The sequence below is a fragment of the Octodon degus genome, unplaced genomic scaffold, assembly GCF_000260255.1.
Source record: "Octodon degus isolate 3935 unplaced genomic scaffold, OctDeg1.0 scaffold00105, whole genome shotgun sequence".
Classification (NCBI taxonomy): Eukaryota; Metazoa; Chordata; class Mammalia; order Rodentia; family Octodontidae; genus Octodon; species Octodon degus.
The window spans coordinates 6,428,805-6,441,628 of NW_004524681.1; the positions used below are offsets into that span (position 1 = coordinate 6,428,805).

General features: G+C 40.7%; 1 protein-coding gene across 5 annotated transcripts in view; it reads left to right on the top strand.

The window, feature by feature from the left end:
* Positions 1 to 341: 341 nt before the first annotated feature.
* The window catches only part of Myef2 (myelin expression factor 2), a 40,581-nt gene continuing 28,098 nt past the window's right edge, over positions 342 to 12,824 (top strand). For all 5 annotated transcript variants that reach the window (XM_023724053.1, XM_004639019.2, XM_004639020.2 and 2 more), the window contains exon 1: positions 342 to 578. In XM_023724053.1, coding sequence (XP_023579821.1) covers positions 457 to 578 — 122 coding nt within the window. In that variant the 5' untranslated portion in view covers positions 342 to 456. The remainder of the gene's footprint in view (positions 579 to 12,824) is intronic.

Genomic DNA, 12,824 nt, shown 5'->3' on the forward strand with positions numbered 1-12,824 from the left:
ATGAAAATTATGGATTGATTGCTGCCCCAATATATTTTTTTTAACACTCAATTTTTTCCCCCTAAGCTGATAACTGAGTCCCAAATAATTCCTTCTCAGGGCCAATCCTCAAAGAAACTCCGAGGCGTGCACCGGGAGCACCGCCAGCAGCCGTGCGCGGGACCACCTATCGCCCGCCGCGGCAGGCGGCTCCCAGCCGGCGTGGCGCGCGCATCCCCGCTCACCGCGCCCACCTGCGCCGCACCGGATGATCCGGGTCCTCGGCGCGACCCTCGCGCCTGCTGGTGGGCCCTGGCCACGCCCCTCCGCGGCTCCCCCCCCCTTCTCCCGTGCCGCGCACGTTCTCGCGAGATCGGGCTGGGAGCGCTCGGGGCCTTTTCAAACCGGGATCCGTTACCGCTCCGGGCCGCCGTCGCCATTGTCGCGCGCGGAGCCCTCAGAGAGCGCGGTGGCGCGATGGCAGACGCCGACAAACCCGCGGTGGCCGGTGACGACAGCCCGCGTCCGCAGCCTGCCGAGTCCCGCGTCCCGGAACCTGAGAAGCAGCCGCCGCGGAGCAGCTCCAACGGCGTGACAATGTATGGTGTCTCCTCGGGGGCCGGGCCAGGGTGGGGCGGGGAAGCAGGTGCAGCTCTGCCGGGCGTCCCCGCGGGCCGTGCGAGCTGGGCCGGGCCGGGGCACGGTCCCCCCCTCGGCGTTCACCTCCCTGGCGGCGGGGAGGTGTCCCCAGGCCTCGGCTCCGGCGTCGCTAGGGGGGGTATCCAGGGATGACGTCATCGCCCGCCCCGCCCCCCACCCCGCCTGGGCCTGCCCTGCGCCCCGGGATGCTGCTGGCCGTTGCTCCCACGGGTGCCTTTTCATATCCGAAGCGACCCTCACCGAGAAGTGTGGACTTGTCCCCTAGGCCGCCGCATTGTTTCCCTGGAGCCCACTACAGGTGCACCCTCTGAAAGGGGAAATGAGCTTTCCCCTCCCTCGAAGTGGTGTCAGCCGCTCTGGCTAGTAAAAAAAGAACTCAGTGCTTGCTGGCCTACATGTTGATAACATGGTAAAAAAAGATTTTCAAAATTTGTGTATTGCGGGGTGTGGGATGAACCCAGGGCCTTATACATGCTAGCCAGGTGTTGGGTCAAAGAGCTATAGCTGCAGCCCCGTAAAGTACTTTTTTTTTTTTAAGTAAAGAAAACTTGCTTCTTCACTGTTGCATTTGTCATGAGTGCCTATAAAAATATTAATTGACTCAAATCCCCATTAGTTTGATTTGTAAAGAAACGTTCTAGGAACATGTTCTGCACACCACAAGTCCTGTGGGACGGTAGGAAGTTAAGCATTTTTCATGTGACCAACTTCTTCACTCTGAAGTTGGGTTCAAATTTAGTGGAAACAGCCTCTTCCTTCCTTGCCTCTTCCTTCCTTCATGTCTAACTTGGTGCATTGCAGGAAACATGTTTATAATGGAGTTGGAAAGGCAGATGTCTCATTTTCTTTTGTGTGGAAAGGTTCGAATGTTAGGTATCACCTGGACCAGTCTGTGTGAGGGTTGATTTTAGACTAACACTCCCTGTTTGGTGGGGCAGTCTGGTCTTTTTTTTTTTTTTGCTCCGAATGCCTTCAAGGCATGACTGGCTGGGGTGTTGTGGGGATCGAACCACAGCAACCTGAGCCTAACTGCTTTGTTGAAGCAGCCACTTAAAGAACTGAGCTAAGGGGCAGGCCGCCGGCAGTCTGGTCTTTAAGCAGATTCCAGTAGGTATCATCACCTGGGCCACAGTGGGCTGTTCACACCGCTGAAAGCTCTCAACCATCCAGGCAGGGTGCAGGTGGCAGCTATAAGGATGGGAAGCTCTGCATGGAAAGTGTGTGTGCCTCTTAGTAATTGACAGATCAATAGAGGAAGCGCTTTCTGTCATACCTACCAAGATGTGGGCCTTCAGACATTTGCCATTAAAATAAAAATGAAAAACTGTGGAATGATAAAGTTAAAAATAGTCTGGTCCTCCATATCTTTCTGCATCCATGAATTTTGCACCTATCCATTGAACCAACTGTGAATAGAAAATATTCTCCTGCCACCCGCAAAATTATGTTTGTGCTAAACATGTACAAATGTTTCTTGTCATTGTTCCCCGAGCAGTACAGTCTAACACTATTTCCATAGCATTTACATTGTTAACAGATATTACAAGTCACCTAGTGATTTTATGTGCCATTTTACGTAAGGGACCTAGTGTCTGTTTTTGATCTGTGGAAGTGAAATGAGGCCCTATGGATAATGGGGAGGACTGCATGGGTGGTTAATTCCTATTTAAATGTGGGTTTGATACCCCTTTTCTTCTGAAGAAAGTCCAGCCTTGAATTGCAGAGAGAAGCTCTATTACACTTGAGTGAGATGAGTGTACTGCAGGCACAAGTGAAGCTGCTGCCTGAATGTTTGTCAGATCTGAGAGTCTCTGCCCCCTGTGGGTCTCATCACAGGACAGGGAAAGAAAGGATAGATGCGGGAAAAGAAATCTTTTCTAGTTAGGAAGAGAAATATATATAAGGTAAGTACTTTAAGAAATATTAGGAGTAAGGGCAAATTCTTTCCATATTGCTTGTAATTCACTTCTCCCCATTTTTTCCCAGAAGTTGAGTAGAGACCGAGTCACTTCCAGGGGTTTCTTGTACTGTCTATTCCATGATCACATGGGATGCCCAGCATGGACCCTCACAGGGAGCAACTCGAGATTCCAGCCTTGTCTGATCCTGTGAGCAGTAGGAATGGCTTAATGACACCAGCACAGAAGCCTGGGTTTGCTCACCATGTATCTTTGATGATAAAAATTCATTTTATTGACCATGAAAAAGCGCAGATGTTGCTTTATAATACAGACTGTCTCAGTGAACAGGGAGCCACTTGTTGGCAGGGTCAGCATGACTTTTGCTAAGGTTAATTCATAGGGCAGCTGTCTCTGTCCTCAGTGATAGTCCGAGGGCAGAGACAGCCACCCTGTATGTCTTACCTAATTGTTGTTCCTGAAGGTGTCATTCAAAAAGGGCCAGTAAATATTTGTTGAAGAAATGTAGCAATTCACATTTAGTTGCCATATTCACATTTTTGGTCAAGAAATTAAAGATAGGTTTCCCTAGATGTGTTCTTTTTCCTTATGCCAAATGGTGGAATAGTCTCCTTTAAAGTGAATTAGATGGACAAGAGCTGTGTTGTAACTCCTCCTTACTCATGTGTGATTAAGTGAAACCTCAGAGTACATGGAGACTGAACGACACCAGCATGCTTATATAAAATATTAAGCCTTGGGGTAAGGTGTAAAGTTTACTGGTAGAATAGCAGTTTTAACTATAATATCAGTAAAGACTGGAACTGATTACTTTTTCCCCAGCTTTATTGCAATATAATGAAAATTTATATTTAAGGTGTAAAGTGTGATGTTTCAATGTACAGTGACTATATGGTAAAATAATTACCACAGTCAAGCCAATTAGCATACCTGTTACTTTATATAGCTAGCCTGTGTGTGTGTGTTGAGAATACTTAGGATCTGGTCTAGTGGTATCGAACTTACAGTGGGCTGTTAATGTCACTGAAAGCTCTAAAAGGTTCACCATTGCTGGTCTAATGTCTTCGTAGCTTTCAAGTGTACAATGTGTGTAACTATAGTTTCTATACTACCCAGAAGGTCTTCAGAACTTTTTAAAAAATGTATTTGGTATACAGTCCCACTATGCAGCCCGGACTCATAGTGATCCTCTTGTTCTCAGCCTCCGCAGAGCTGGGATTACAGCTATGCGCCACCATGCCCAGATTCTTTTGCTGGCTCTGCACCCCCAGGGGTGGGGCCGGCAAAACGTGCAGTACTAGGGATCGAGCCCTGGTCCCTGCGCTTGCCTAAGCAGGTGCTTAGTTCCCTGAGCTATCTCATCGGCCGGCCTAGGTCTCTAGAACTTGAAACTGAAAGTTTGCACCATTAGACCAACATTTTGCCTCTTTCCCATGTCCTGTGACCTCTGGTAACCATGCTACTCTCTGCTTCCTGGATTGAAATTGAGTTTTTCATACTCCATGTCTTAAGTAATATCACAGAATACTTATCTTTGTCTGACTTATTTCATTTAGTATAATGTCCTGCAGATTGAGGTTCTGCAAGTGGCCAGAGTTCTTAAGACTACTACTCCATTGTGTGAGCGTGTGTTTGCCCTACATTTTCCTTAGTCATTGATGCACAGGGACCACTTAGGTTATCGACATATGTTGGGCATTGTGAGTGGTGCAGTGAACACAGGAGGGCAGATACTTCTGGATAAACACTCAGAAGTGGAATTGCTATATGTGTTATTTGAGAGAATTGTCTCAAAGATTTATTGTTGCTATAGTTTGAAAGATAACCAACTCATGATCCATTGGCTCCATTGCTTTTTTTTTTCTTTTTATTATTTATTTATTTATTTTGTATTTTTAGGGAAGGGTCTACGGGGTGTTCAGAGTCTCACTACTGGATCCGACTTGTAGTGATCCGCCTGTTTACAGCCTCCCAAAAACTGGGATTACAGACATACGCCACCATGCCCAGTCTCAGTTGGTGTCTCAGTGCACCCCTGAGTTGGCACGGCAGGCCTGGGGATGGAATCCCTGGCCCCTGAGCCTGCTTGCAGGCACTTTAATCTGCTTAGCTATTTGGCCGGCCCTCTCCATTGCTTTTCATATGAGGTAGGGTTGTATTTTACAGCAGCTGGCATATATAAAATTGGAAGCTGCTTACCTCCTGGTGTGGCCAGCATGCACAGAGAAGAAAGGGCTTCAGAGAAAGAGGAAGGAGGCCTGGGACCAGATAGCCCTTTGATGGCACACCCCAATGACCTCCGCCCTCCAGGTAGCTCCTGCAGTGACCACTGTCTCCCAACAGTCCTATCATCTGCTGAATTCATTGGTGAGCTCATAACCCTTCTAGCCCAGTCACTTCCCTGAAGCCCCAACGCTGAACATTGCTGCAGTGGACATCAAGCCTTCAACATAGGAGACTTTGAGGGATACATTTAAAACCCTAACACTGGGTCATGTGATAGTGCTATTATCTAATTTTTTGAGAAATCTCTATACTGCTTTTCCTTAATGAATATATACTGCATAGTCCTACCGATAGTCTATAGGAGTTTTCTTTTCTTCATATCCTTACCAGCACTTTCCATTTTCTGATGTTTTGTTAATAGCCATCCTAATAGTGTGATATGAGATGTCAGTGTGGTTTTAAATTGAATCTCCTGATCTTCAGTGATGTCAAAAATCTTTTCATATACCTTTTGGCCATTTGTATGTGTACTTTTGGAAAATATCAATTTAGGTTCTTTTCTAATCTTTTAAATTCACTTATAAGTGTTTCTTTAAGGCTTTTGATTTTTTTTTTTTTTTTTGCAGTTGAGTTATGTGTTTGTTATGACTTTGATCTGTGTCTCGTGATCAAAGGTAGGACTTTTTGGGTGACTGGATCATGTGGTTGCTGAACCCATCTGTGGAACCATTGGTGAACTCATAGCTACATGTGCTTTTTAGGGTGTGGGGCCTTAGTGGAAGAGATGTGTCACTGGGGTGTGCCTTTTGGTTTGTGTGTGGGGGTCCTCCTTCCTTCTCATTGCTTTCTGGCCGCTAGGAGGGTAACAGTTTTCTTCCCTGCTGCTCATGCTTTGCAGCTGGCTGACTGCGGACTGAATCCTCCAAGACTGTGAGCCCAGTTGAGTCTCTCTTTCCTTAAATTGAGGATGTCAGGTATTTTTTTTTTTTTTTCCAGGAATGGGAAAGCTAATAACAGCATTTCTTATCCTGATGTATGGTTTGCAAATATTGCCTCCCATTGTGTAGATTACTTTTTCATTTTGCTGTCTCCTTTGCTGTGGAGAAACTTACGGTTTGATGTGCAGTAGTCTCCCACTTGCTTTTTTTTTTTTTCCTTTTGGTGTCATATCTAAAAAGTTGTTAGAGGGATTTGTTCTAATAGTGTTTGTAAATAGGATACAAGTGCATCTTGTACAGCAAATAACGACTAGGAAGAGACTATGAAATGTGTTAATTATTGAAACTGTTCTACCAATTTGATTTGAAACTGTCTCATTGCTGTTTTTTAATAAAATTATGGAGAAAAAAATTAAGAAAATTGTTGTCAAGATTAATGTCAGGAAGCATGTCTCTTCTGTTTCCCTCTAGGAGTTATATGTTTTAGGTATTGTGCTTAAACATTCATTTTCAATTGATTTTTGTATGTCTTGTAAGGATCTAGTTTTTTGTTTGTTTTTGCATAAGGATGTTGAGTTTTTCCAACAATATTTATTGAAGAAACTGCTTTTATCATTGTATATTTGACACTTTTATTAAAGAATATTGACTGTGAATTTTGGAATGTATTTTCAAGGTTTCTGCTCTGTTCTATTGATTTTCATCTCTGTTTTTATACCACTACCATATTGTTTTGATTAGGGCTTTGTAATGTTATTTGGAAAGAAGAGATCTGATGCCTGTGGCTTTGCTCTTGTTCAAGCTACTTTGGTGATTTGGAGGGTCATTTGTAGTTCCATACAGATTTTAGGAATTTTTTCTCATTTTTTGGTAAAAAAATGCCATTGGAATTTTGGTAGGGATTATATTGAATTGATAGGTCATTTGAGTAGTGTGGGCATTCAGTAAACATTGTTTTGTTTGCCATGAACAGAGAATATTAATTTATCATATCATCCGTTTCTTTCATTATTTTATAGTTTTTTTTTCTTTTCAAAGTTTTATTGATAAACATATAGCAATGAGACAGTTTCAAATCAAATCGAAAGTACAGTTTCAACAAATAATACACTGCATACATTCTTCTTAGTGGTTAATTGCTGTACAAGATGCAGACTTGTGATCCTACTATTTTATAGTTTTAAGTATCTTTCACACCCTTGGTTAAGTTTATTCAAAGGTATTTTTTGTTTTCAGTGTTTTTATAAATGGAATTGTGCTTTTGATTCCCTTTTCAGTAGTTGGTTGTTAATGCAAAGAGCTATAAATGGTTTTTGTATGTTGATTTATTTAACTTAACAATTCATTTATGAGTTTTAATAGTTTTTGGTGGACTTTAAAGAGGTTTTGTACAAAAAGATCTCATCTGCCAGCAGGTCATTTTACATATTCCTTTTCAATTTTCATGTCTCTTATGTCTTTTTCTTGTCTATTTGCTTTCCATACTATGTTGAGTTCAACTGCTGAGAGCAGGCATCCTCCCCTTGCTGCTGATCTTAGAGGAAAACTTACGAAGTTTTCACTGTTGAAGAAGAAATTAGATGTGAGCCTGCATTGTGTGACCTTCATTATGTTGAGGCGTCTTCATTCTATACTTTATTGAGAACTTTTATCATCAAGGGTTGGATTTTGTTAAAATTTTCTTGCATTTGTTGAGAAGATTGTTTTATTTTTTATGCTTCATTATGTTAATGTCATATGTCACATTTATCAATATGCATTTATAGGTCTGTCCTTGTCCCGGTGATAAGTCTAATTACTTGTGCACAATCCTTTTAATGTGCTTGTGAATTCAGGATGGCAGTGTGTTGTTAAGGATTTCTGCATCTTCATAGGGGATGTTGGCCTGCAGTTCTCTTTTCTTACAGTGTCTTTGGCTGGTTGAGGCATTAGATTAATGTTGACTTGGTAGAATGATTTGAAAGCATTCTCTCTTAGTTTTCTGGAGGAAGAGTTGAATAATGATTGGTATTAATATTTAAATGTATGGTAGACTTTATCAGTGAGAACACAAAGTTCTGGGCATTTCACTGGGGGACTCCTTCCCCCCCACCCCAGTTTTGGAGATTGAACACAGTTTTGCACTGAACTACATACTCCTTGTTTATTTATTTTTCTGTGTTTAGTACAGGGTCTACAGGGTCTCACTACGTAGATCAGACTTTGTACATTGGACTCATAGTGATTCTCCTGCTTTCAGCCTCCTAATAGCTGGGATCGTAGGCCTGAGCCACTATGCCCAGTCTCAGTTGCTCTCTCAGTGCACCCTATGGGCAGGGCTGGCACGGCATGGCATGCTAGGGATTGAACCCCGGCCTCTGGTCTCTGCCTAAGCAGGTTCTTTAATCTGCTGAGCTATCAGACTGTTCCTTGTTTTTTTATTTATTGTTTTAAGATAGGCTCTCACTGAGTCTTTAAGTTTCCCAGACTTGGCTTGAACTTAAGTTCCTTCTGCTTCAGCCTCTCAGTTTGCTAGGAGTTTTCAGGCTTGTATCACCGTGCATGACTTTTGGGAGATTTTATTTTATTTTTTCAAATGAAATACTTTATTTCCATGTAACATGCCTAAATACCTCTCAAACATGCCAACAATACAATTAAGACAGTTATGAAGTCATTATAAACTATTCGAAGCCCCAAAGGTCATCTGCTTCACTGACTGGCTCTGAGTTGAGGTGCTGTTAGCACGTGGGGCCTGATTGCTGGAGTCAGCTCCTGAGACTGTGGCCTGGAAGTGGCTCTTTCCTTCCAGCCTCTTCCCTTCACTGTCTGGTTTCTAACTCCCACAGTGTGAGCAGCTTTCTCCCTCCCAGGCCCTTCGTGCATGCTGTTCCTGCCCTAGGAACCAACTGACCATGAGCTGAAAGCATAAACCAAAATAAATCTGGCCTCTTTTTTTTTTTAACTCATTATTAACTTTATTGAAAATCAATAATAATTATATAGCAAATTAAAAGTTGTAGACAAATATTGAAATGTGAAAGATATAAGATGTAGACAGACTGAATTTTAGAAAAAAAATTTCTGAAATGAATACATAACATGAATAAATAATAGATTGCACATTGTAAAAAATTATTTACAAACTTAAATGAATATAACAACAGAAATTGTCTAAAATAAACATGCAGAAGAGTTTACAGATCAGTCATATAACAGTTCACTCTGTGCCAAAATCAAGAAACTTATATTCATATAATTAGAATTCTAAAAGTAGAAGGGGGTAGGCAGTAAATTATTTAAAGATTTAAAATTTCTGAATTTAGTTAAAATTATAGCACCACATTTCCAAGGAAAATGAACCTTTTACACAAGAAATATGAATAAAATCATACCAAGATCCACAAAAATGAAATTGTCCAAAACTAATTGTAAAGAAAAAAATCATGAAAGCATATACATAGAACAAAGCATTAGCTAGGAAAGAACAAAATTAAATAGCATCTTATTCCACATTAAAAAAAAAAAAGAGCAAGTGGGTAAGAAACTAGACATTTATTCAAAAGACTGAAGAAAAAAGATCTGTCCTCCTTAAATTTTATACTTTATAAACATAACTTTGAAAATTAAAAGTAAATGCTTTCCAGTTATATAAACTCAAAATATTCTAATATCTCCAGATGTGCATATAGAAAATAACGGACCATAATCCAGAAGGCAAGAGAAGTTGCTGGAAGGTCCTGGATAAAGAATAAAGAGCCCTCAAAATGGTAGTTATGCAGGTCTGTGTAAAATATATTAGACAAACCCATTTAAAAGGTCATTGAAGATTTCCACAAAACAGTATCAATCTTATATCAGGTTGTATACATTTTTTTCATATTTATATGTGTGTGTGTGTGTGTGTGTGTGTGTGTGAAAGACAAGAATGAACAGAAAGTCAATGGAAAATGGAAATACATTTTTTAGTTTCTAGTACTAGGAGAAAATATCATACCAAGTCTTATAAGTGGATTGTAAGTCAAAGAAACAGTATAAATCATAAGCCAAAAATTAAGGGGTTAGGGAGATGGCTCAGTGGAATAAGCACTTCCCTGGCAAGTGCAAGGGCCTGAGTTAAATCCCCAGTTCCACCCCCCAAAATAAAAAATTAAACAATGTTCAGAAAATTAATTATTAATTCAAAATTACATTAAATGTTTCAAAATAATCTTCAAAGTTAAAATTAAATTGTGAGTCCAACTAAGAGGCCTGAATGTAGTATGTCATATGTAAAAATCTGTGATCAATTCAGAGTACTCACACAGTATTTGATTAGGTTAATATATACAAATATATCAACTAAGAAAAAGTTTTCATGGTAGTAAAGAATTACTAAGAATAAAACATGACAAAATACTGGAATGGCAATATATGACCAGCATTTCTAACGCTTTGGGGATAAGATATCACACAAAGTTCTAGTATGTGGTCGACATGGACCGTGCCCATGATGCTTACTGCTGGCCAGGTGTCACTGAGAGCTACTGCTATTTCCCTGATATCCAGCCTGTAAATCTGGACAGAATCATGACCCATAGGGTGCAGGCGAAGTCTGTTTGTAGAGTATGCAATGGAAATATCTTGCTGCTGTATATAAAAGAATTGAAAGACTGCTGTTGTATACCTCTTATTCTCCTGTGTTTAATTGTTTATCCTATTTGGTGGGTTCTTTCCGCTCTCATTCATGCAGTTGTGGTCATTTTGATCCCTCTCTGGAATATCTTGTAGTAGTCTGTGTAGGGTTGGTCTTGTCATCATGAAATTCTTTAGTTCTTTGTCATGGAAGTATTTTATCTCTTGAAAGAGGTATCAGTCTGGGTTGGAATTTGTTTTCTTGCAAGACGAAGTACTTTGCTCCATGCTCTTCTTAATTTGATGGTTTGTAAAGAGAAATGTGCCATTATTCTGATGGGTTTTCCATTAAATGTAATCTGTTTCTTTCTCTAGCGCTTTTAGTATACTGTGCCTGTGCTGACTTTCTGGGGTCTTGATTATTATATGTCTGGGTCTGTTTTTAATTGGGTTGATGTTACTTGGAGTTCTATATGTTTCGGTTGCCTGAATGTCAGCAGGAAGACATTCCTGCTGTTTCCCCATATTGGGAAGTTTTCTGCTATTCTGCTCATACTTTTTTTTTTTTTTTCTTTTTTTGCAGTACCAGGGAGTGAACTCAGGACCCTGCACTTGCCAGGCAAGCACTTATTCTTCTGATCTATCTCCCCAGCCTCCATATTCTTTTTATGTCATTTGTATTGATTCTTTCTTTCTCATTGATGCCTGTTACATTTATCTTTGTATTGTCTTGCAGATGTTGAGTTATTTTTCCCTGCAGCCGAGTTGTTTTTAAGAGATCTTTTCTTATCTTTTCACTAGCTGTAATGGTGTCTTGCAGGTCTGAAAGTCTATTTGTACTTTCATTCAAACAGTTTTGCCAGCTTGTGATTGAAATTTTAGTGTCCGATGTATCTCTTTTTTAATCTGCTTCCTGCATTCTATTTCCTTCCTATGTTGCTCATTCAAGGACTCCATCATTTTTCTATTCTGCTCTATTTTTTTTTTTTAATCAGTGTCTTCTTTAGAAGCACTTAGTACTTCTTTCATTGTAGTTGTCATTTCTTTTTTACTTCAGAAATTATTTGTGATCTGATTTCCTCTATACCTTTCTGCAGTTGTTTCTTTACTTCAGATGCTATTATTTCAGAGATTTCAGGTGTGTGATTTCCCATTTCTTCTATGCTGGTGTCTCCTGTGTTTGTTCTGGGTGGGCTCGGGGCGTGAGAATGCATTTTGCTTCTTCTCTTTGTCATTGTATATAGCAGTGTCTTCTGACCTTTGGTGTAGAGCTTTGGTAGAGTTATTACCTTAGCACCAGGTCTGGATCTACCAAGTTCAAACTCATCCAGGTGGGTGTAGCTTGGGTCTGGCTGCTCTGCTCCACTTCTTCCTGCTGCAGCCCTTGGAAGTAAACCCGCTCGCTGTGCCACTCTGGCAAGATGTTCTGTTCCTGGATCAGCTGGGAGGGTCTTGCCTCTAGCCTCCTTGCAGGGAGTTTTGCTGCAGGGTTCCACTCCAGGCCTGTCTGATGGAGGAAGTTCCACTCAATCGCCAGGCCTGGATGCTGGCTGGAGTGAGGCTCCACAGGGCCTTGGGCTGTCCCACTCACATACCAGGCCTGCATGTGGGGCTGGAGTCTGGGAGATTTTCAGTTACTGATTCAATCTCTTTTCTCATTGTAGGTCCATTTAGATTTTCTGTTTCTTCATTAGTTGGTCGTAGTGAATTTTTGCTTCTAGAAATTTATCCATTTCTTCTGCATTATTCCAGTTTATTGGCATATAGTTTTTCATGGTGGTCTCTTTTCCTTCAGTATTTCTGTCTTAGCAGTTGTGATATCTTTCTGATTTTGAGTCTTTTATTTTTAATTTCTAGCTTAATATTTGTCAATTTTATTTTTCTTTAAAAAAGTTTTGCTTTTGTCGCCTCATTTTCCTAGTACATTTCATTTAAGCTCTGATCTTGGATTTTTCTCCTTATTAATTTTAAGCTTAGTTATTTTTGTATTTGACTTTTTTTCCCTTTGAAGCTCTTTGAAATAAGAACTTAGGGTGAGATCTTTCTTTTTATCCTCAAATAGGTATGTAAACCTGAGTTTTCCTCTGGGAGTAGAATTACCTTTAGATTTCATGTTTTAAAATCACATAATACTATGTTTCTTCATTTGCTGCTACATACTATTTTTTTCAGAACCTTAAAAATTAATCAATTTTTATTTAGTTTTTTGATACAGGGTGTTACTATGCAGCTCAGACTCGTAGTGATCCTCTTGTTTCCAGCTTCCCCAGTGCTGGGATTATAGGTGTGTGCCACCATGCCCAGTTTCAGTGACTGGCACTGATGTGTGGCCTGGGACTGGCACAGCATTGTAGTACCCGGGATTGAACTCAGGTCCTTGTGCTTGCTAGGCAGGTGCTTAGATGACTGAACTATCTCCCCAGCCCCTTTTTCAGAAATTTATAATTTGGGAATGAATAATTAAGAGTAGATAAATTTTAGTCTTTAAGTAAGAAGCATGCATTTCCAA